The sequence below is a fragment of the Symphalangus syndactylus genome, chromosome 21, assembly GCF_028878055.3.
Source record: "Symphalangus syndactylus isolate Jambi chromosome 21, NHGRI_mSymSyn1-v2.1_pri, whole genome shotgun sequence".
Lineage (NCBI taxonomy): Eukaryota > Metazoa > Chordata > Mammalia > Primates > Hylobatidae > Symphalangus > Symphalangus syndactylus.
Genome location: NC_072443.2, coordinates 35,825,287 through 35,850,806, shown reverse-complemented (window position 1 = coordinate 35,850,806; position 25,520 = coordinate 35,825,287). Strand labels below are relative to the sequence as shown.

At 38.1% G+C, this 25,520-nt stretch overlaps 1 protein-coding gene across 7 annotated transcripts in view; it reads right to left on the bottom strand.

Annotated features, from left to right (window-relative positions):
* Window positions 1–919: 919 nt before the first annotated feature.
* PHLDB2 (pleckstrin homology like domain family B member 2) overlaps window positions 920–25,520 on the bottom strand; it is a 238,032-nt gene continuing 213,431 nt past the window's right edge. For 5 of the 7 annotated variants that reach the window (XM_063630643.1, XM_063630642.1, XM_063630648.1 and 2 more), the window contains 9 exons: window positions 24,572–24,712; window positions 23,257–23,356; window positions 18,977–18,997; window positions 14,958–15,162; window positions 10,259–10,349; window positions 9,129–9,275; window positions 7,052–7,271; window positions 3,371–3,456; window positions 920–2,769 (listed from right to left, as the gene is read on the bottom strand). In XM_063630643.1, coding sequence (XP_063486713.1) covers window positions 2,629–2,769; window positions 3,371–3,456; window positions 7,052–7,271; window positions 9,129–9,275; window positions 10,259–10,349; window positions 14,958–15,162; window positions 18,977–18,997; window positions 23,257–23,356; window positions 24,572–24,712 — 1,152 coding nt within the window. In that variant the 3' untranslated portion in view covers window positions 920–2,628. The remainder of the gene's footprint in view (window positions 2,770–3,370; window positions 3,457–7,051; window positions 7,272–9,128; window positions 9,276–10,258; window positions 10,350–14,957; window positions 15,163–18,976; window positions 18,998–23,256; window positions 23,357–24,571; window positions 24,713–25,520) is intronic. The other 2 variants (XM_063630646.1, XM_063630647.1) reach the window with 1 other exon arrangement.

The window sequence follows — 25,520 nt, the reverse complement described above, 5'->3', positions numbered from 1 at the left end:
TTCAGCCTCCTGAATAGCTGGGATTACAGGCACCCGCCACCATGCCTGGTTAATTTTTGTATTTTTAGTAGAGATGGGGTTTCACCATGTTGGCTAGGCTGGTCTCGAACTCTTGACTGCAGGTGATCCACCCCCCTTGGCCTCCCAAAGTGCTGGAATTACAGGTGTGAGCCACCGCACCCAGCCCATCCCTTATATCTTAACAAACACTTCTCTCTGCATGTTTTGGATAATTGCAAATATTCTCAATCACTTCTCTCCTTTTTCTTCCTCTTTATTTTTGCAAGTCTTCTTGAATTTTACTTGCAGTAAGATGAAAAATCTGACTAGTCATAGTGGGAAAATCACTGCACAGAAAAGCAGAGAAACCCATGGATTGTTTTCTATATTCACTCTTGTTGTCTAACAAATTAGAAAAAATTATGGCCAGTGGCAAGTACAGATGCTTTTATGGACAGTGATGAGCTTGAAGTAGACAAATTTGTTTCCACTCTGGGTACCTATTGTCAATGTTGACTTCATCAATATATAAAGGGGGCAAAGGGACATACTGCTGAGGGAAGCTTCTCTCTCTGAAATCTGCTGCCTTAGTTCAGGGAGACAAATGAGATCCCCCACCAAATAAAGCTTTATATCACATTTACATGATTTTTTTTTTCCTGTAAGATATAAGGATAAGTAAACACACTCCTTGCAATCCCCAGCAATAAATGTATCTGTGTAAACAGACAACAGTAAGATGTCAGAGTTTTTCAGGGTTCATTTCATTTTGTAAGCAATAGGATGTAACTAGAGATACTTCTATTGGAATACTTCAGTTTATACACTACAAATCATAATGTTAGCACACAACAAACTTTATGTAGTTTCTACAACTGTCATTTGCGATTAATTCATCCTCCATCATACTACAGATAGGTAACTTCAAAATGAGAGATGAGTTTATTTTCAAATGTGAAATCAGGTCAACATTTTAATCCAAACTCAATATATCTAACACACATATTTAAGAGGCTTACTACATCATGCAATTGGATTAGAACACCTTTACAATCCTATGAAGAGAGTACAGTGCAGAAAAGTCATATCTTTACATTAACCAACAAAATCTTAGCAATTATATTTTAGTCTTACATCACTACAGGGTTTAAAAGTGATCGCTGCAAAATCAGATTTTAAAAATATTTTCCACAATCATGATTTTTGTCCTTCACTGTTCAAGTAAAATCTTGTGTCATCCAGTTGCAAAATCTTATTATTGACAATACGTATACGTGTATACAAACCACACTGCAAATTAACAAAAGAATTGTACCCAGTCAGGCTGACAAAGTTTAATAAAGGGACACTTCTAATCTAATCATTTCATCTTGTAAGTAATATTGTTATTCTCTACATCTATTCATTTGCCATGTTTTAGGAAAGAGTACATTCATACTTTCAAACATGCAAAACATGATAAACTAGAATGGCACTTGAAAAACCATTATAAAAGAGACTTGCCTGAAGTCGTTTCATTTGACAAAAATTAACTTAAAAAAAGGCTAATTGTAAAAAAAAAATACATTACAAAGAATATTAAGTTGAACTTCATTTGCTGTTTTGTAGAACTACACCACTTCTGCAAATAAGTATTTTAATTGGTCTGTTCTTTGGTGAAAACAGAGCTATGATTTCATAGTTATGTCGAGGGAGCAGTTAGGAGGTGTGCTCCACAACAAAAAGAAATCAGACAATCTAAAGGACATTGGCTACTGGTTGCCTTTATTCTCAGCACCAGGAAGGGAGAAATCTTCAGCAAAACAAGCTCCTAACACCAGACATTCTCTTTATTTAAAATTGTTCAACATGACAGAATGCCTGTTGCGTAACATGGCTTTTTTTTTCTAAAACGCACAGCTTTTTGCTCTTTCTTCTTTTACAAAAAGTGGTTTACTACATATATATATATATAGTAGCTTACACCAGTGGTGACACTGCAAAGTCAATTTCCTGGGCATTTGATGGCATCAAAATACCATTTTGAAATATACAGAACAATATGAAATGCAGTTCATCACTTGCAGTTACTACTGTTCCACAGAAGTCAGGTCAGGTCTTTGGTTTTGGTGCAGTACTTAAAAAATTAAGGCAAAACTCCTCCTAAAATGTATTTCCCTCCAAGCCCTTATTTGCTTATGTTTACAAAATAACTGTCAACAAAATGCTACCTTTTTTAAAAAAAGCCAGTTGATTACCAATAATGTCAATGCCAATGATTTGGGTGATAAAGTTATTCTGTATTTCCAAGTACATACAGATATTCTGTAACCTGTTTAGTTTATTTCACCAAATCCAACAACTGATTAAAAACAGTTTATAAGAAATGTTCCCATAAGTGATCCAATTTATCAAAATAGTGTTTTCTTTCTCATGGAAGCTTCAATTATTTTGCTATTTATTATAAGGTTTGTATTAAAACCCCTTCTTCCTTTTTTACAAATAACTTGTCTTGATATGAAAGGAGTTCTGAGTGTTTACAGCTCAAGGGATGGACCTGTTGGGTTTTCTCATCTGGGGTCGAATATGGCTTCATTCTTGTAAGAGATTATTGCCGTCTGCCCTGAAGTAGACTGTTGCCTCAGTTCACTACAACAAGAAGTGAGTGTAACCTTCTGCCCCCGTAACTATAACATCCATCCAGATCCGCATGGCTTCTGGCGATGGGGCTACCATGTAATAGATTCTGTCATGCGTCTTGACGCTAAAGGTGAGTAACGGATTAGGACTCTAAAATTCAAAAAAGGAAAATGAATGTAAAATAAACATCTTAAAATACAACATTAAATAACACAGACATGTGATGACTTCTTCAAAATTTTCAATTTATTAAATTTACAAAGGCGTTACTTTTGCTCTACTATAACTCACACACCTGTCCCAGAGCCTTTTTCAGGACTGACCATTTTTCTGAACAAGAACTCTCAGACAGAACTCATAAATTATTTCAGCAGCTAGTTTGTAAAGCTCTAGCAGGGTACTTAGCTGAGAGTAGGAGCTTAATAAATAGTAGCTGTTATTCTTAGCCCTACTAGGACTTGCTCATGATCCCCCTCTTAACTATATGGTAGCTTCTTTTTAGAACCCTGGCAGAGTCACTTCACAGGGTTTCCCAAACCATTATGTCCAGAATATTTCCTCAATTTGCTATGTTTTTTTCCTCAAAAAGAACAGCCATCCCACTTACTTCGTGTTTACTTTTCCAGCGCCATCCTGATCATATCTATCTGTTATATCAGAACATCCACTTCAAACTTCTTAGACTCCAGAAATATTTTTCCCTTCTTAATTATGCATTCAAATTGTAGGAATTTAGAAAACTGATGTTTACCTTATTAGCATTCTTGAGGTGATCATAATATACTTCCTCAATGGCTTGAAAGTATATTACTCCTTTCAATTTAGTTTCATGCTTGTCTGCAATGCAACAATTTCCAAACTGTTTTCAAAGATTTCATCAAATTTACCATAAAAACAAAGCAAAACAAAAACAACCAAAACATGACTCAAAACATACAGCACCACTCTGTGATCTACTAAGTCCTTGAAATATTTTGTAACAAACTCTGCAAGGATCACAGTGCATGACAGCATATTAAAGAATTTTAAAAGCATGAATGAGGAGGCAGGGAAAGAGACTCTATCCTACCCTAGTAGTGGAAGTGCAAATAAGACAGCCTCTTTTGGAAGACAGTTGGTAAAACAAACACAATTAAAAACACAAAAATCCTCTTACTAAGCAATTCTTTTTTTTTTTTTTTTTTTTTTTTGAGACGGAGTCTCGCTCTGTCGCCCAGGCTGGAGCGCAGTGGCACAATCTCGGCTCACTGCAAGCTCCGCCTCCCGGGTTCACGCCATTCTCCTGCCTCAGCCTCTCCGAGTAGCTGGGACTACAGGCGCCCGCTACCACGCCCGGCTAATTTTTTGTATTTTTAGTAGAGACGGGGTTTCACTGTGGTCTCGATCTCCTGACCTCGTGATCCGCCCGCCTCGGCCTCCCAAAGTGCTGGGATTACAAGCGTGAGCCACCGCGCCCGGCCCTTACTAAGCAATTCTACTTACTGTATAAGATCTCATGTGTGTGCAAATAAATGTACATGGATTTGTGTTTGTTGTGGCACAAGGTTGCAAAAGATCTGCTTGAGCTTTAATAGGAGACTGATTCAATTATAGACCAGCCATACAATGAAATCTACAAAGTTACTGAAATGATGGAGGTAGATCTGTATCTGCTCCTAAGGAAAAAACCCTTGAAATACTATTATATGAAATAGGGTATGAATAGAATGAATAACTTAGTCCCAAATATGTAAGAGAAAGAAAGAAAATATATACATACTGAAACATATATAAAAGTGAATAGAGAAAATCTGAAATATTTCAGGCTTAAAAATGAGAGATCAGAACTTTTGTGATGAAAAAGAGACTTACTTTCATCATACAAATTTTTGTTATATTTTGAATTTTTTACTAGATGAATGTCCTTTTTTAACTACAAAAAGCTAGTCTAAAAAATAATGGCCCTGAAAAGTTCAGCAGAGAGTAAAACTATTTAATTGCATTTAATCCAGAATATCCTAACCTATTTGCCCATGGACCATATTTTTTTCTTTGTTTTTCCTCTTCCTTGTGAAACACTGTTTTAACTGATACCATGTTCAGTAAGTTTCAGTCAGTTTCTGTGAAAGACAAGGTCAATGTATCTCTCAAACATTTGCTGGAAATGATATTGCAGTAATTCATGAGAATACAATAATACTTTGTTTTCTGAAAGCAAATGTAAAATAAAATCTGGAGATAAAAGCAAATCTTGCCAGTGTTTCAAGCAAGCAGAAGGAAACTTTGGTTTGCAGGGCACTTCATACATGAGAAAGAACTCTGAAAAATATAAGCCTCACAGCCACATTATGAGCGAAGAGAAGCAATGATGAGATTGTAAATTGATGAGATAACGCTGCGCATTCTGTCTCTCTCAGTATTATGCCATCAATTTGCAGACATATTTTCTAGGCCTCGGTTTTCTTTAGAGACTCTCCTAAAGATCCCAGTTAATATGCAGGAGGCCAAAGACAAAGGCCAGGGCCATGAATAACAGAGAGTCCTGGGACTTTGCCACTCAGCTTTCACATTTGCAGCTCCTTCACAAGTACACGGCCATTTCCCTCACTGACAAGCAGAAGGGACGTGACTCCTGTAGGGTTAAGTACAGCCTAAATTGCGATCTGGATGACTGCCTGTGGACTGGTCTATTCCTGTGCTTGTTGTGTATGAGAAGCGGGGGTGGGGGTAGGAGTGGACAAAGCTGATAGGTGATGGCCGTAAACAGAGCCGAACGAGCAGCGTTTGTCCAACTAGGTCTCACCAGCCAGTTATATCATAAATACATATTAAAAAGCGAATGAAATGTGATTTTTGCCTGTTTTTTTAAAATTAGGGTTCTCGGTAATTTTTCATATACCAAGAAGGTTTTGGTATTTTTTAAAAATTGAAATCAGTCACCAGAAGTTTCGGTTTGCAAAGACACATTTACGTGGGTCTGAAGCTTGGAGCTTAGGTTTGAAGCAGCTGGCCAGGGCATGAAACCACTCACCTGGCTGATAGATGAGAGAATGAAATAAGGCTCACAGAGAACAGGGGCACAGAAGAAGAGTGAAGCAGTTTTTGTCTGAAGTTCTTTAAAGTTGTATTTTTGGAAAATTCTGGGTGAGGTTTTCTGAAGACAATACCACATCATACAGTTTTGTTTATGCAGTGTGCAGACATCAAATTGTATTAACTGAAGAAAGCTGCTCTGGATGTTTATAAAACTCAACGACAGAAAGCCTTAGAGAGGCAAAGCAGGGGACCTGGGACCGGCAGGCCATTGGCTTCAGGCCACTAACTTCTGCAGTAACTGGATCCTCACCCAAAGAGCTCCTCGGTGAAAGGCAGGCATTCCCCTACCGGCTCCTCACCCAAATTCTGGGGCTCCTGAGCCACTCTTTCCTTTCTTCCACAGGCTGCTTGGTTTCTCACACTTCTCCTTATAAATATAACCTGACCTCACTGGATTGATTAAATGACTAGACTGTTATTTATACTTTATTGCATCAATACATTTTACTATTCCTGGTGATGCTCATAAATACTGATAGTCACCGCAAAACAGGGTTTTTTCATAATATCTGGCATGACACCACTCTTTTTTAGCAGCTGCAAAGAAAGCAGAGCTATACTTGTACTAAAAATGGACATGTTTTGTATGTGATCCCAGAGGAAATAAGAGGTTCTTAATAAGTATGCCAGTTACACTAATATTCCTGCATTTATATAAGATTCGGTAGGGTATGTTTCTTGTCAGTCAACATTTAAGAATCCAAAAATATTTCAGTCACTTAATAAATATTACTGATCACTAGTTTACCAATGAGCTTTACTCTCTGTGCTTAAAAGACCATTCTAGTTTATGAACAATAGTTGAATGATTTTCAGCTATGGCTGCCTAATTGTGTCTGACTTAAATGGGACATATGACAATCAATCAATCACAAACCTCCCCCCCTTTCTTTTCTGGTGTGGTGGTTTGAAAGGCAATATTTTTTTCTGCTCCCACCCTATAGTGATAGTATTTCTAGTAAGATATTGTGATGTTTCATAAAATGCAGTGAACATAAACAACTTGTTACCTAAATAAAGAATGGATTAAAACAGAAAAACAAATAAAAGGCAATATTTTGATCTAAAGAATAAATTTTACTTAATATTTATTGGGACCTGAGTTTACTTCAGAAGCAACATAGACCACTTCACACTTTTTAAAGTAACATATAATGTTTACTATTTCTAGAAAGGAAATTCACATCATATGGACTGTATAATCTAAATATAAAATAACATACACCTACAAATCTAATATTGCCATTAATTCTGTTACGTATCAACCTACCTATTTTCACTGAATTTCAGTTGCCTTTGCTCTTTAACAGGGGGTTCTTGATTTGAGTATATGGCTTAAATTGTTTTTATCACCCACCTGCATAATAAGAGAATGTTCGCTTGTTCCGATCAAAAACAAACCAACGTTTTTTCCACGTTTTAATTTTCCCACCCATTTTGATGAGGAATCCTCGGCAGGTCTTTTCTGTGATTGACACATGGTAACAGGTGTCAATATTGTGGCCAGCAGTCTCTACATGGCTCCGCAAATCAAAGTCTTCCTTCCGGACAGGCAGGTAGCGTGTCAAAGGACGAGCCTGGGAAAGTGCAAAACCCATTGCATCTATAGCTAATTATTTGTTTTGTTTCAGGTCACAGATGTTTAGAAGCAGAAATTAACTGTAAAACCTAAGCTTTAAAATGCCCATATGATTAAAAGAGCTTAAGATAAACAAAGCACTTATGATTTGGAGTCTAAAAAGTGGATAGTATTTTCAGAAAGATGCTGTAATATGTAGGGGAGAGGCATATAAACTCGGGACAATTTATTCTATTCCTTTAGATGGGCAGTTGAGAAAATGAAAAATGGTCATTTATCTTAGCTTAAAAGATGTACTTTGCTCTTGTAATGAAGCATGAAGTTTTCTGGGCTGCTCCTTGCAGATGAGGACTGCTCCACTGTTAGGTTTCCAGAAGTTGTCCCTGCCACAGCTTAACAATCATTCTCAAGTAATCTCAAGCATGACATGATTGATTGAACACTATTTAGTAAGTACGGCCCCCACAGGATCCCACAAAGCTGTACTTGTCAGTTTACATATATTCTGATAGAAATTGAGGGCAGAGATTTATATTTTGAAAAGTAAAGCTAAAATAAAGACAGAAGTGGAATCAAAACTGGACCTAATGTAATGAACTGTCCAGGACCAGATGCCAAAGGGATGTATTTAGATGTCTTTTATGTTACTGATGGCTGGTATGAAAGCTCGTCCAATCTAGGAAGCATATATCACCACGGGTGATAGTTCTAAAATGGTGTCTTATTTTATGCTGTTAAATAACCCCACCTCTTTGCCTTGGGGAAATGACCTAATTATATACTTGAAGGCAACACTTATAATCAGGATTAAAATAGAATTGTGCTTTTTGGTTTGGCTTCAGATAGTAAACAAGCATGGATGACTTTCACTGCAAGTCAAAATTTGGCAGAGGGTTGGCATGATGAAATAAAATAAACAAATTTTACTTTCTACTTTTCCTTCAATACTTAACGTTTGATTGTGTGGTACTTTGGTTGTAACAGATGCTACAGGCTTACTCTGATACCTCAAAGCACACAACGTCTTAAAGATAGTCTCTAACTGCTATACTATCAAACGGCCAGCAACCACAAAGAATAAAAGTAATGGTATCTTTTGCCTTTGAGTCTAGTGAATCTTGATAAAATAGAGTTGAGCTTTAAATTACATAGTACTTAACAAAACTTTATGTTAGTTGCTCAGAAAACATATTATGTAAGCAGCTACAGTGACAAGAACAGAGATTCAAATTCTACAATGACCAAGATAAGACATTAAACAAAATGTGTGGTTTCTCCAAACTTTGCTTGAATACAAAAAGCTTGTGCACAGGTGTTGAGGACTACTGTAGCAAAGGGAACACATGTGACAATACAGTGCTCAGAAAAAAAACAAAACACTACCACCATGACCAAGACACTGGGCTTGGTGAAAAATTACACTGCTCTAGATTGTTTGCTTGTAAAAGATGGCTTAGTAGAACCTCTTCCATTCCCGAAGCAAAGGTTTCAGTTCAAATGTTGTATTTGTTTTCAGCAGCAAATCCAGCTGCATTTTTAAAAGCTGCTCAAAAAAGATTCTCTTTTTAAAATGTACTCCAAAGAATGGGTGGAAGAAAAAGTGCTGCTACTGGCAAAACGTTCCATGCATGACTAAAGAAAAGTGTCATTTGGTTGGTGGTTCCCTAAGAGTTTTTAAATGAACTCACGTTTTTTTTTTTTTTTTTGCACAGGAATGCACACTCTTCTCTTAACCCTTACATGTCAAGTGCTAATGCTCAGTGCCCACGAAAGCATCCTGACACAGAATAGCTGTCTTCTAGGAACTGCCACAAGGGGGCAACCTGCCCATATGCATTCAGATTGACCCACCAACCTGTGCCCTTTGTTTCTCCCTTATTTTTACTTCCTTTTCTATTAACTTCTGCCTCTGGCTAGTTTCTTCCTGTAATCGTTTTTCCAGGATTTCTCGGCGTCGTTTTTCTTCTTCCAGGGCTCGTTTTTTGGCTTCCATTTCCCGTTCCTAAGCATTATGCATAACAATGATTATTTTAAGACATACTGGTTATACTTGAATGGTTCCAATCAATATAAAAAAGACAATTCTTACTAGACAAATCTTGGTTTGTAGACCAGTCTCTTATAATACATAACCTACAAGAAAACAACTCATAACCATGCCTGGTATAACTTCCAAAATCATCATCAGCAGAAATGCAACCACTAAATTTAATTAACAATTAAATTGTGGTCTTCAGTGAAAATCCAGCTTGTTAATATATTCAGTTATTTCATCATTTCATATCAACCAGTAACTCTCCCATTTTAAATAAAAAGCCTCACAAACGGTCCCCTAGCACTTATCATGTGATTTAGCCTGTCTTTTGACTACTGTCTTCTAACTGAAGGCCATGGTCCCTCTAATTCCTGTTGTTGCTCTGTAGTTTCCTGGCTGAAGGTCACAGAGGAAGCACATGGGGAAGTTAGAAAAGGAAAGGAGGTGCCCTTCAGGGCAGGATGCAAAGGCATTTTGGGGGATTCCTAAGGAAGTCAGATTCTGACTTGAAATAGAGTCATAAAAACATGGGATTTTAAATATTAAAATAGTGCAGTTAGCACAAACTGGGAAGGAAGAAATAATGCATAAAGACATGACATTCCTCCCTGCTCCTTGGCAGGAACACAAAGCAGCCATCAAAAAAACAAAAAACAAAAAACAAAACAAAACAAACAAACAAAAAAAACCACACAAAAAAACACAAGGCATTCATTTTGGTCTATGTCAATACTATATATATATTTCAAGTTATGGAAAATCCACTGCAGTAGAGAGCCTTAGAAATCATCTAACACCTTTATTTTTCAGATAAGAAAATGAGACTGAGAAAGGTTGAGTGATTATTCCAGGAACACATGGCTCCTTAAGGAGGAGTATTGTCTGATGCCAAGTGCAGGGCTCCTGCACCACGGTATCACAGACCTCCGGCATGAAAATATGAAGCTTACCCTAGATTCAAGCAGCCGCGTCTTTTCTGCATGAGCCTGCTTCAAAAGTCTCTCCATTTCTTCTATTCTAGCAATATTTGAAGTGCTGGCACTGAATGAAACACCAAAGCCTTTTAAGAATATTGGTTTAGACTGAGAAGTCTCTCTAATACACACACACACACACACACACACACACACACACACACACGGGGTCAAGGGAGGTGCATGACAAAATCCAAGCATATATAATTTAAAGAATGTTACTTACGAGTCATTGGACCAAAGAGCCAAATCAATTCAACTCTGAAAATTGTAGGTGACACTGACTTACCTCAGTTTAGAAGACAAAATATAGGCAAGCAAAATAATGCAATGCTTTACTCATAGGTAAATAAACCAAAACCAAATCTTACAAAGTGTGACTTCCAAATGTTTCCTCCAAAGTCTAAAAATAATGGCCCATGACAGCCCTTCCCATTAGTTTAATGACTTAAAGATATCAGACCAACAAGACTACCACCAACGTTCTATATAAATGACACCTAATGTTTGGAGTCACTTTATTCAGTTGCGGAATATGTATTATGAGCTACTTTTTGTTGTCCCTTTATATGTGTGGACACTTTATTTATTAAATCATGATGCCAATTAAAACATGACTTCTCCTATAGGTGCAATGGATGGATGGCAGCCAGTTTTGTGAAGAGTACCCCCTCATGATACCAATGAGAAAACTGTATAAAGAGATTTAAGAGCTTCAAAAGAAATGATGGAAAAGACATCACTCAAGTGAAAGATGAAACGAAAGGGAGTGAAAGGTGCAAGAACAGTCAGGGTAACTAAAAGACAAAGTGAAAACTTGAAAATGTTTAACACAAAACAGGAACTTCTATTTTCCACTTGCTTACATTCTATTTGACTGTTCTGGAAAAGAGAGACTATAATCTAGGTCAAAACTTATTTACTTTGCTATTTCAGCTATGGGGACCATATGCTGTTTCTAATTCATGTGTACTTGTGTACTCATTTAAGTACCTGTCTTCTTTACTAGACTCTCTTGAGGACAGATAGACCAACTTTCGTGCCTGTATCCCTGTAACATAGAACCTGACATAGAGTAGGGATACACATTTGTTAGACACATTCATATAAAAATAAATTCATTAAAAAGTCATATAAAAATGAAGAATCAGAGCCTTCTTGGTTATAGATAATTATTAAGATAGTATTCTCAAATTATATTTTTGCAAATCAAACCTAGGATGGTTTAAACCTAGGGCTAAGAGTTCTATTGGAGAGAACACAGGGCGTACCGTTTATTCTATAATCGGTACTGACAGCCCCATTACAAAACACATCCATTAAAGAGTGAACTGTCTTAGGAATACCAGATCCTTATAAGCTTAACAATTAGGCTGCACTTTGCAGAGTAACCTTGAACCACTTTTTAGCCAGGTGTTTTCTCCCACATGAAAGAGAAGAACATGGCAATAACTTCTCATTATTTCCATTAGCCAGTGAGGAGATACAAAAGAGTAAGTTCTGTTCTCTTCAGCTAGCAAGAATCCAAGGGAAAGGAATCTTTTAATTTTTGTACAGGAATTCTTATTCTCCTTCATTGTGAATACCTGACTTCATGGATGGAAAGGGATAAACTTCATTGGCCCAACTGAGAAAGCCAAAGACATGCATGCAGGACATATAAGGGCACAAAATTATATTTATATTCTATAGTGTAGTTTGTGACATCAAATATATATGTTTTATATCTCTCATTAATTTGAAAATAATTTGAATTTCACTAAGTTTCAGGTCTTGAAAACTCGCCAGTTAGTCAAAACAAACTCACCAATAGCCTAATCCCCATTTATCTCTTTTTTTCATATAGTCAATGTTTATTTAGATTTCACTGTTTACCATTTTCTTTGCTTACATGTCCTCCCTCCTCCCCCCACCATGAGATTTATTGAGCATACATATACTTGACAAATAAAATTTGTATATATTTATGGTATATAACATGATGCTTTGATGTATGCATACATTGTGAAATGATTACTACAATTAAGCTAATTAACGTGGCTCACGCCTGTAATCCCAGCACTTTGGGAGGCCAAGTTGGGCAGATCACCTGAGGTCAGGAGTTCAAGGCCAGCCTGGCCAACATGGTGAAACCCCATCTCTACTAAAAAAAAAAAAAAAAAAAAAAAAAAAAAATTAGCCAGATGTAGTGGTGGGTACCTGTAATCTCAGCTACTCATGAGGCTGAGACGAGAGAATTGCTTGAACCCACAAGGCAGAGGTTGCAGTGAGCTGAGGTTGCAGTGAGCTGAGATTGCGCCATTGCACAGCAGCCTGGGCAACAGAGCCAGACTGTCTCAAAAATAATAATAATAATAGCAACACATTTATCACCTCATGTGGTTACCTTTTGTATGTGTGTGTGTGGTGAGACACATTTGTCCCTTAATTCTTTCTATGATAGCACTATTGCAAAATGGTAATTCCTGACAAGTAGTTATGTGTGGCCATGATCATTTTCCATGGTTGCTTTACACAAAACTGACTCTGTGGTGCTGGCAACTGCAGAAAACTAATCCCCATGGTCAGAAACTACTAATAGTATTTAATGTCATTGTCTTATGGGATCTTCTGAATGTCAAAAAATTGAAGCCGAAGTAGAAGATGCCTGTAAAAGGTGGAGTGCAAAGGGGAGAGAGAAACAGGCATTTCTCTTCTGTACCATCAACTTTAAAACAAAATTCATGATACTCAAAGATAAGCTCTTACCCATTATTATAATGGAAAGTAAGTGATAAACACCAGGGAAGCAGGTTATGAGGAACTAATGTTTGGAATGTGTATTTTGATAAAGCATCCTTAATTGGGAATTTTTTGAAGATTGGTAGAAAGAAGAGTAAAAAACTAAAAAATCTTTTCTGCTTAAGATTTGTTTTTAACTTATGTACTAAAATATCCCCAAATTATAAGCCTATTAATGAGGTAATTCCATGCTGAAATTCTAGTCACACAAACTTGGCCTCGTGGTTTATTATGTCACAAAAAAATATTTGTAGGATGATAGGATTACTCAGAGTTGTGGGTACATTTGCCCTTCACTTTTTGTTGAGACATCACTTTGTGACTACCAGAAAGTTACATGAGTCAGACAATGTTTTTGCTTTTTCAATATCATTATTTACAGTGTAGACAAACATAATGCTCAGAAAATAGGTCTTGGGTCACAGAAAACAGACAATTGAGAGTCAATTCTGCATAAAATCTCTATTCTGCTAAAATTATTAAATTGGCTTATAGAAGAGTATTCTGAATACTACCTACACGGATACTTATTATTACCATTATCATTATTAACTTACTAAGCCCTGACTTTGTGCTTATCCTTTGAGAAAATGTTAAGAACCAATACAGTCAAAGGCACAGAGATTTGAGAGTTCTTCATCCTCTCAATCATTAAGCTCTGTGAGGTGTATCAGGAGAACGAAAGGGAGTTGGGGGGAACTAGAGTGCCAGGTTCTGGGATCTGACAGTACGTAGTGGGACATCAAAACTTTAGAAAAGGAGGAGCACCATGGCCAGATTTATATGTTAAGACCACCTTTGCTTGTCTCAAAGTATAAATACAAATGTGAACACTTAAATCCTTACAAAAATTTTAACATACAGAATAGCAAAAAGCTTCCTTTTAACAAATACAAGGGTAAGAAATCCTCCAAAGTTCTGACTGTTGTTGGAAATTATTTCATTTCTTTTTCTTTCTTTCTTTTTTTTTTTTTGAGACGGAGTTTCACTCTTATTGCCCAGGCTGGAGTGCAATAGCACAATCTTGGCTCACTGTAACCTCCGCCTCCCGGGTTTAAGGGATTCTCCTGCCTCAGCCTCCTGAGTAGCTGAGACTATAGGCATGCGCCACCACACCCAGCTAATTTATTTTATTTAGTAGAGACAGGGTTTCTCCATGTTGGTCCGGCTGGTCTCGAACTCTTGACCTCAGGTGATCCACCCACCTTGGCCTCCCAAGGTGCTGGGATTATAGGCATGCGCTACTGTGCCTGGGCCCTCTTTTTTTTTTTTTTTTTTTTTTTTTTTGAGACGGAGTCTCGCTCTGTCGCCCAGGCTGGAGTGCAGTGGCGCAATCTCGGCTCACTGCAAGCTCCGCCTCCCGGGTTCACGCCATTCTCCTGCCTCAGCCTCTCCGAGTAGCTGGGACTACAGGCGCCCGCCACCACGCCCGGCTAGCTTTTTGTATTTTTAGTAGAGACGGGGTTTCACCGTGGTCTCGATCTCCTGACCTCGTGATCCGCCCGCCTCGGCCTCCCAAAGTGCTGGGATTACAAGCGTGAGCCACCGCGCCCGGCGGGCCCTCTTTTTTTAATCAAAAGCAGTGTAAGTGGAGCTTAGAGCTAACCAACAGAAGGAAATAAATTTTAAAGCACAGTGTAAATCTGAGCTCAAGTGGAGAAAAACAGGATAAAGGTGGAAACAGATTATATGATGCCTGACTAGCTAAGTTACACAAGATAAGAGAAACTACTTTCAAAGGCCATCATGACACCAACCCTCTTCTGCATTATAGACCCTCTATGTCTCAAAAATTTGGGCTTGTGCATATACAGTTCCCAAATTGATGGCTTTACTTTTTGTGAGCAGTAGTCTCTTTCCCAAACCAGAAACCTTACACATAAATAAATCTTACCTAGAGATGTTGTCAGGTGAGCAAGCAGAGATGCTGGTCTCCATGCTATCAGAGCTATCTAGGCTCAAAGTATCAAAGGCCTGGTCCTTGTAGCTATGATCTGGATAATGGAAACTATTCAAGTAGACATTTGATTCAGATGCTGTGCGGTTGTAAAATTCAGATTTCTGCCTGTGTCCTTCACTCATCTGTTGGTGATTATAACCTAAGGAAGGAGCCATAAATATGTTAGTTTGCCTCATTTTTCAGTCTTTGAATCTTAAACGTCTACAGACACAAGCCAGCAACCAGAAACATCTGCCTATGAAGCTTGGGCCTTGGTCTAATTTGTTTTGAAGCCAAGAAGATCAAAGAAAGAGCACCACGCTCAGTGCAAGCAACAGTTTGAATGAAGTAGTCTGCTGAGTCTCTTACCCCTCAGCAGGATCACTTGACACTTTCCTATGGCATTCCTACATCTCAGCACAACCAGCAACACACAAACACAAAAGAAACCAAACAGAAACACAATCAAAGGCCCTGAATCCTCTAGAAATAGCTGTGTTCAAGTGAAAATAAGATGCCTCCTAGTGACAAGCAAAACCAGGGTTTTAGGGCAGGCATTTCTTCAATGGTATTCAACTTAAGGAGCACTCATCTGGTCATAAAAAAGCAGGTGGAATCTTTCAAGTGTAGGATTTCAGAAACTCATATATTATCACTGACACTTTTAATCTTGTTAAGATCCAAACTACACATTTTTCCCATTTTCTCTCTCTCTCTTTTTCAGTTGTTCTTGTCTGTCAATTACTTATTTAATTCAGAGTCAACATTCCTTCCAATGATTGTGCTCCTTGTAATTACCCTAGCTCTCTTCTTTTCCCACCATAACAATCAGCCTTCCACACGCTGTTGATAACAACCATTTGAAAATGTAGGCATCAGTAGGACGAAAAGCACCATAAATAAGAGGTCTTTTATTTATTTTTTATTTTTATTTTTTGAGACGGAGTCATGCTCTGTCACCAGGCTGGAGTGCAGTGGTGCAATCTCAGCTCACTGCAACCTCCACCTCCCGGGTTCAAGCAATTTTCCTGCCTCAGCCTCCCGAATAGCTGGGACTACAGGTGTGCACCACCACGCCCAGCTAACTTTTGTATTTTTAGTAGAGACGGGGTTTCACCATGTTGGCCAGGATGATCTCGATCTCTTGACCTCGTGATCTGCCCGCCTTGGCCTCCCAAAGTGCTGGGATTACAGGTGTGAGCCACCATGCCCGGCCAAGAGGTCTTTTCTTTACCCTGGTGCTTGGTCAGCTGGCACTTTAGGTTATTGGCTTTACCTTGTGTTACTGCGATGGCTTGCTCTCTGATCGCTGATTTAGGGCATTACAAGTCAAATTTTCTTCTTTTCAATTCTCTATTTATTATAGACTCAGGAGCAGGCATCATATTGATTAACAAATTCCTCAATTCATTAAAAAACTTTTCTCTAGCCAGTACTAGAGTTTGTAATCTCCTTCTCCCTGATAAGAGAATGTCTACTCGAATAGTTTCCATTACCCAGGGAGTTATTACCAGAGCTATTCAGAGTTCACAACTGGACCATTTGAATTTCCTCTTTTTTGTGTGCTCTACCTACCTTTCAGTGAAAGTTTTAGTAGTAATGAAATGGTCAATAGTAGGCAAGAGGATGAAAGAAGAGAAGTAATTCTCAATGGCTTTCTCAGCTATTGATTAAAGATTTCCATTTAAAAATAGAAGCCACATCCATGATGCCTTAACAAAGCACTATATGTCAAAATTTCTGTAAAATGGTTTTAGTTTCATGCAGAGTATTCACACCATTAGTATTTGGAGTGGTTTTAGATATTTAAGTGAAAATAGGTTATTTCAGATTCAGACATTTCTGGGAAAATAAGTTACTTTAATATAATCTGCCATTATAAATTATAAATATAAACATATTTTTTAAAGCCATATAGCATTTAGCTAAGGGAAGATGCAAAACATAAAAGCACACCACAAGACTAAATAGAATATCATGAATTATAATGATAAATCCACACAGCATTAAATGAAGCTGGTATAGTCATATGCGTGAAACTGCGCTTTTTTTTAACGAAGGCAAAATAATTCATTACTCAAATATTTACCTTTGATACTTGAACTTTTGGAATTACTAATTGCTCCTTTTAAGTTGTTTCCAATTATTTATTATGCAAATGACAAAAAAACAACAGAAATTATTTGAAAAGGTCACACATGTATATTTTCTTATGATTTCAAAAAAAGGCTTGTGGCATAGAAAAGTTTCACATTGGCACCAACTACATGGAAGATATTTCCTTGTAGTATGAAAAACAAATCCCTAAATGACAGCCATGTAATTTAAAACATACAAGAATTATCTCTCTGGCAATGAGTGACATTGCCACAACCTCTTCCTCTCCCTGAGTTTTCCACATTGAGGAAAAACCAACTCATATGAAGCAACTACCACCCTCTTGGAAAAGCAGGACAAAGGTGAGCATATTTGTTAAGGGAACTGTATGTCTTGCTCCTCAGATCTTCCAGGGTTGTGTTTTTTTTTGTTGTTGTTTTTTGGCTACTTTTCCAAAAGTATCACAGAATAACAAAATAGAACTTATGGGTAAAGGAGATAGTAAACTAAAATGACTCAGATGTTTCAGGTGAATGTAGAAGGGCCAGCTACATTACAATTTGTACTGTGCTAAGGGTTGTGAACATTAATTCCCCAGACCAACTCACAAGTTGTTGAGGTTTGACTCTACGACTGAATCTCCCAGTCATTCTGGTGGTAGGATAAGCATTTTACATTTTCATGGCAACTTAAACGAAAAAGCATGAGGCCGATAATAAGCATCTCTTTCCCAACCCAGGATTTTTATTTCCCATGAATCCAATGTGAGTAGAAAAGTTCACCTCATGCAGCTACTCATTTCTGCCTACTGGCAACACTTTACTGACCTCAGTGAACCCCACTGTCACCTGGCCTAGCTTCCTCCCTGCTGAACAAATCTCCCAAAAACAGGTAACCCCTGCAATTATCAATATGGGCATGGGCCCCTCTCCTGTGATCCTGCAATTGAACCAGTGTGATTCCAAAGAGCTCATTTTGGGATTCAGGCTCTGGCCTGGCCATCCAAAGGCATAGATATTTTAAACAGAGGAAACATCATAGAAGATCAGGGGATGGGGCTGGGTAACCTGGTAGGAGGCCCAAGGAGAGATGCTGGTGCAGTGAAGGAACACTAGAATGGCAGTAAACTGGCCTAGGCCTCCACTCTCATGGAAGCTTTATCAGGAAAGGGGATGCAGATGTCCTGTGCACCACAGTTTACCTCCATTTATTTAGCATGTGGATGTCATAAGATAAATAGTCACTGAACGAATTTATCTTTTCATCTATATATTCTATATAAATAGTCCAATAAGGAAGTGGAATGCATCTAATTTTTGAGGGGGAGCAAAGAAACAAGATTGGGAAAAATGAGACTTTCCCAACCCCTGAGACTATTTGGTTTCTGTTTTTTAATTATGTAGCAAGAATAACATTAATCAGTGGGAAAGCAACTAAAACAGTAAAAAGGGCCTTGAAAATGCACTAAATCCTTCCTATCCAGACAGAAATAGCTGTTTGAAGGGGTAGTTTATAAGATGTATAAAGCAAGACCTAATTGAGGCTTGTTCCTAATCATAGCCACACAAGGAACCCAAACCAGCTCAGCTCTTCACTGCCTGGGACAGCCAAGAGACCAAATGTACAAGGCCCATTTATTATTATTATTTTTAATGCCGGTCTCTATTAATTCTGGCTAATCGGACCTGAAAAGTCTCTTGTGAGTTAACAATTACGCAATGTGTAGAGTCCTGCCAATACATTCCCAATATGTGGTATATACTTTTACATGGCTATCTGGGCTGTAATATAGAAAGTGAGATGACTAAAAGTATAACCTGGGGTTAAGAGGATAAAATTAACCAGTATTTCTATCAATTTAGCCTGTCATAGCTCACCTGCTGAGGAATTCATTCTTCCTAACGACAGTCCACAGCCAGAAGAAGAGGGCACAGGGCAAGTCAGGAATGAAGAAGAAGAATGATTGTAGAAAGGGAAAAAGATACAAGATCAAAAAGGATGACAAGGGGGCAAGAAAAACATACAACACTTCCAACATGCACTCATTGATGGTGTTAGTTGCAATACTTAATTAACAAGGTATGATGTTCACAGTTTCAGATTAAATCTAAGTTTACAGAGAAAAACTCAAGAAACCTTAAAAAAAATTGATACATGCGTAGTCAAAAAAGATTGTTACAAGACAAATAAATCTTTCACACATATTCATCAACCAGAAAATAGGAAGAATAAAAACAGATTATATCTATCAAACAATTCTTTTTCCAAACAGACAATAGCAAATAGTTTTTAAGAGCTCAGGTTTGTAAAATGCCATTCAATTATTTGAAGCACAGTTCATCAAGTTTTATAACACATCGTCTAACATCCTACATCTCTACCACCTAGCCACAGGAAATAACCATCTTACTTATTCAAGCCAATCATTTAAACTATACTTCACTCTCCACTAAGTCTTTCTTAGAAAACAGACTCCAATGAAATGAGTAAGTAGGAGCTTCCTAAATCCTTTCATCCTTTGACTGTAGCCTGCCTTATTTATACCTGTCCTTGATAAAGGAGAATCATGGTTTACACTTAGCTCATATACATCACAATACCCTCTATTCTCTTTATATGATTCTGAATCTTACAAAACAATGCTTCCACAGCACTCATGTTTCCTGCAGGGTCTGACCTTGCGATTAAAAGCCAAAACAAAGAGGGCCATGCAGCTGCCAGTGAATGAACAGCAGCTGCACCCAGCATTGTGTTTCTTGCAAATGTGCAACAATTTTTCTCTATTGTGTAAAAGAAATAATTATTAGACTAAAAATCCACCACTGCACAGTGTTAAATCTGATCATTTCTTAAATATGACTTGACAATGACCTTTCAATATTTGCTGGAAACAAAAACACCACACAAGGAGGTTGTCATACCTTTCTTGGACTTTCCTGTATTTAACAAAAACAAAAGGACAAAGATTTCATTCATTCTAAAGCTGACAAAGGAATAGTTCACAAGCTGTTCAAAAGCCAATAACCATTCCAACTTCAGAAGCTGAGTTTCTCAGCTCTCTCTTTCTCTCCTCTCAATGTTCTTTGCACGACTCACGCTGTCAGTTCTATTAACAGTGCTGATTGAGTAAGGCTTATACTTACACCATCATCCTTGATGTATCCATTACGAATAGCAGCAAAAAAAGGTGTATTTAAGTTAATTGTGTAAGTTTAAAAGATGATTAAGTCTATTAAATGTGAGTTAATGAAAATATGCCCGGTATAATTTTTTTCAAAACCATAGAATTTTACTTGTATTTGCTATTTTAATAAAGTTAACAAGTGCTAGTCAAACAATTCTAAATGAAATTATGATCCATCCCTCCTGGTTTTTTGTGAGCCACCAATTTGGGTGGTGTAGAAAATCCTGCCAGTTTTACAGTCTGCTGGGGCTCTAAGAACTATAGACCCTGACTTCTCCTCCTCTGGGTAGGGGAGCCAAAGGCAGCAGGCTATCTTTTCAGAACACATCTCCTTGGACCAACATGCATATAATGGTTCTCTATTTCCTCAGAAGCTGCCCCATCAGAATTACATGAAACTCTTCAAGAGGAAAAGCACTTTACAGTTACAGCAGAGAAAGACTGAAGTTGCAGTCTTCTCAGCTGCATAAAGGACATATCAATAAAGAACAAGAGCACAAAAGATAAATCAAAGACAGATTTGATTTTGCAGCGGGAACATCAGTAATGTGGCCTAAGGGAATTAGCTCAGTCTTCCTCCATGAAACTGGCATGGGATTCCCATTACTTCAGGGGAAAACAGATTAGAATAACTGAGATCAAACCTTCCCTCAGTTTCACCATATTCTCACAAAATCCTCTTAAATGGTAATGTTAATGGCTCTTGAGTTTTGCAAATCTATTTATTTACTATAAAGGTCTAGTTTTTCTTCTCTTTGAGAAAATACTTTTATTTATTAATTTATTTTTTGAGAAAGGGTCTTGTTCTGTTGCCTAGGCTATAGTGTAGTGGCATGATGGCAGCTCACTACAGCCTTGACTCCCAGGCTCAAGCGATCCTCCTACCTCAGCCGCCTGAGTGTTTGGGACCACAGGTGCATGCCACCATGCCTGGCTAATTTTTAAATTACTTGTAGAGATGGGATCTCACTATGTTGCCCAGGCTGGTCTCAAATTCTTAACTCAAGCAATCTTCCTTCCTCAGCCTCCCAAGGTGCTGAGAGTACAGGCATGAGCCGCCAAACCTGGCAAGAAAATATTTTTAACATGGGGTATAGTAATTTGTGATCCCACCCTCTTTCCCAAATGCTTGCTCTTTCTCTTAAACACCTGAAGTACATGAAAATGCTTAATGGTCTTTGTTGGTGTTGTGGCCAATCTAAGCTTTGATGTCTTCTGACGGTGGGGAAAATATATTTAAAAGGAAGTCTAGTACATGCCTGTAATCCCAGCACTTTGGGAGGCCAAGGTGGGAGATCACTGGAGCCCAGGAGGTCGAGACCATCCTGGGAAACATGACAAAAACCCATCTCTGCCAAAAAAAAATACAGAAATCAGCCAGGTGTGGTAGCACACACGTATATAGTACCAGCTTACTCGGGAGGCTGAGGTGGGAGGATCACTTGAACCCGGGAGGCAGAGTTTGCAGTGAGCTGTAATCACACACCACTGCATTCCAGCCCGGACAACAGAGTGAGACCTTGTCTCAAATATTTATATGTAAATATTATAGAAAAATGTTTCAACAGCAAATAGACTTGACCCACAATTTAACAGTGATAAATGAGAGCCAAAATAGACTTATTGATGTTTATTATTTACAAATATTAAAAGAATATGTTTAGCTTATTAAAAAATTATGGCAAAGAAAATAAAATAGTTCAATCAGTGTATTTGATTCAAATATTACCATTGCAAACGTCTCTTACACATTATAAACCTATTATGGATACTATACCCTCTAATTTTTAAATCGTAATGATTTGTAAACCTTGTTCCAGTGATATATATATATATATATATATATATCATATATACATACACAATACACATTACGTGCACATATATATAAATTTATATATGTATATGTAGTATATATGTATTATATGTGTGTGTGTATATATGTTCGTGTGTGTGTGTGTGTGTATATATATTTTCCCCGATGGAAAACCAGTGTTATCTCTCAGTACCACTGGCAGAGAGGCCAAATAGCTAGAATCGAATTCCAGCCTGCTTAGAGGGGAGGATTTGAATCCCATCAATGCATGAATGTATTTGAAGGCCAAATGCCTGCCATCCCCAAAGCATTTCCGTTTATATCCTAGGCATACCGCCATTATTTCATTTACCACATTTTATTGAAATCATCTGTTCTGTGTCTTTCTTCCTCAATAGACTATAAACATTTCAAAGGCAAGCTTCCTATCATTCATTTGCATTCTTGGTATCTAGCATCGTGCCTGCTCAAAAGTTAGGGCAATGTAACTTGCTGACTTAAACTATTGTGTTAACACAAGAAATCTAATCCTCTCAACAAGAAGCTTAGCCCTGGAACTAGGTTACAGTAATTTCTTCTAGCCCTATGAAGACTATCTGAGAATCCCATTATAAATGTAATGTATTATTACAAAAAAAATGCTGAGAGTCAAAGTCTACCTGAAACATAACAACTATGAAGTATAAAAGCTCAAATCTACATTAAAAGGCCTATAAGAATTCTGTTCTGGGCCACTAATGCTATATTTGCCGTGTCAGCTCAATGATTCTTTAGCACAAGGTTCATTCGACATAGTGTCTCAGACACAACCCAGGTGAGTGATCTTGGTTAAGTGCCCTGGTAATCTCCTTGGATCTCACTGGTCTCTCTTTTCTTTCTATTAATCAAATGGGAAGGTTAGTAATTCTCTAGGGGTCTTTCTGGTTTCAGAGTTCTATCAAATCTATGAAGTACAATGGGAATGTTTAAAACATACCAGCTATATGTATAAATAGGAAAAGTTATATATCCCTCCTGAAAGAGAACACATTAAGAGTAAAATTAGGCCTTTGGTCGATCCCTCCTCTAATCATCCCTACCCCTGTTCTCACTTCCTCCCCCCGAAGAATTCTAATGCTTAACAAAAGGCCATGACATTTGATTTAAAAGGTACGTACCTCTGAGCATCCTCCGAGATTCTGAGTCTTTGGCCATGGCTGCCAATGAGGGAGGGAGCACACTTCCACAGCTGTTACTCTGTCCTAGGGGCAGGTGGGCCTGCGGGAAGCAGGAGGGAGTACTTCAGGCAAGCTGCAGGCTGAATGGACCATTAGGAAATGGCCACATCTCTGTTTCCAAAGCTCCTATCTAAGTGTACAGGGCAGAGAAGGTAAGTCTTTGCATTTCATTTGTTGATGGTAAGTGGTAAAGGCCAGTTACTGGCCCTCCCGAGAAGCTCCAGGGTAGTCGCAACATCAAAGCACTTCCTCCAACAGCAGCAATTCCAAAAGTGAAGACAGTTGGGGAAGACACTGTCCAAAATCACCTGAAAGAATGGCTGAAAGTTCTTCATGCATAAGGAGCAGAGGGCAGATGCAGGGCCAAGAATGCATGCGCACCATGCAAAAGAACAGGGAAGAGCTACTCTTGTTAACAAATGCACCCGTTTTTATTTATCCTCAGTTATGCGGTGGGCTGAAACTGAAGAAATCTATTAACACCCTAATGGTTTTAGCATTTTCTAAAAATAGCAAAATCCCTCATGTAGATAAAATATACTTGAAACACAAATTTATAAAACAGATTAAAACAAAGTTACTCTGATTAAGGGCAAGGGAAGGGCTCAAAAGTCTGTCTCATTCAGAACCTCCTTCACACCTGCCTCTTCTCTTTCCACAATGATACCCTCAGGCATGTCGGCTGAAAGTGAGGGAGAGCTTGGGCGGGCCTCAGGTCGCATAGGTTCACATTCCACTCCACTACATACCAGCTGAGGGCTCCTTGGTTAGTCACTTAGCCTTATACACCTCAGTTTATCCATACATACAACTGGAATAATAATCAGTACTCTACTGCCTAGTGCTGCTGGATTTTCAAATGAAGCAATCCACATAAAAGGCTCAACCCAGCATCAGCTACATGAAAATGTCTGAATAAATATTTGTTGCTGTTATTCCTGGAACACAGAGGCTATATCCTATCTTATCTCCAGATGTGGGATGCAGCCATGGAAGTCCGTCATATAAGTGAATGCCACTCATCGCCTGGGCTGTGCCAGTAGAAAATACCCTGAAGCATGTTCTTTGGCCCCAGAGCATACAATTTCAGACGTCCTCTGAACAGGCAGAAACTGCGATTTAGTCCTGATGTCTGCCTAACAAGTAAATGTAATGATTTATTATTTAGCACTTTTCTTTAAAGGCCTTTACCATCAGTGAATATAATGACAAGAAGACTCATGGAATGAAGCCCGTGGTTTCTCCCATGTCCTACCTTTGGGGTGATGCTTCTCCCCATAGTAGCACTGCTGAAATGTGGGGAGATGGAAGATGTGGTTTTCTTTCGAGGCAAAGTATCACTCAGATAGAGGCCTTCTTTATGCTGTTTTTTCCTTTCTTCCAGACTTCTAAAGTGCTTTAAATGCAAATGCAAAGCAAAATAGCAAAACTTGACTAACTGTAATAGGTGACTGAAGAAACGAAGAATTATGCATTTACAAAAAAAAATTGGAATTTTAACAGAATTTTTCTTAAAGTTATTCAACATATACTGTGTTCACTGATAGATTTGAGCTAGTATTTGATTAGATACTAAACGCTGTAGGAATTTATGCTGAACCTAGAAATCTTTAAAAAATTCCACCTTTCACTTCTGTAGTGCCTGCGGCCTTGGGGCATCAGGACAACTTACAAATTATTATGATGGTCACCATGTGGATGGCAGAACAGCGAGTGGACAAAGCACGTAAGCACTTTTTCCCCTTCCAGGCAGTTCTGTGTGATGGCACAGATACCAGTGAGAAGAGGACAAGTAAGGGGGAAAAGGAGAAAAAGAGAAAAAGCGAGTAAACAGGGAAGTTGTTTGAAAGTTGTAATAATATTTCAGTCACATAAACACACTCCAAATCCATATAAAGTTTCCCTAAAATGCATCATTCTAGGTTACTTTTTAAAAAGATCTTGGCCAAGGAGCCCCTACAGTAATCTCTCATATTTAAAAATCCTCTAATGGACTATTTAATTTTTTTCAGATTTCTAAAGCAAGATTTTTGTCCACTTGAAACTTACTCAAATTTTTCTTGGCCTCACCCTAGAAATGTCTTTAATAGTAAAATGATTTCTTGTTCAAGTGATGGGTGCACCAACATCTCAGAAATCACCACTAGAGAACTTATGCACGTAACCAAACCCTACCTGTTCCCCCCAAAACTATGGAACTAAAA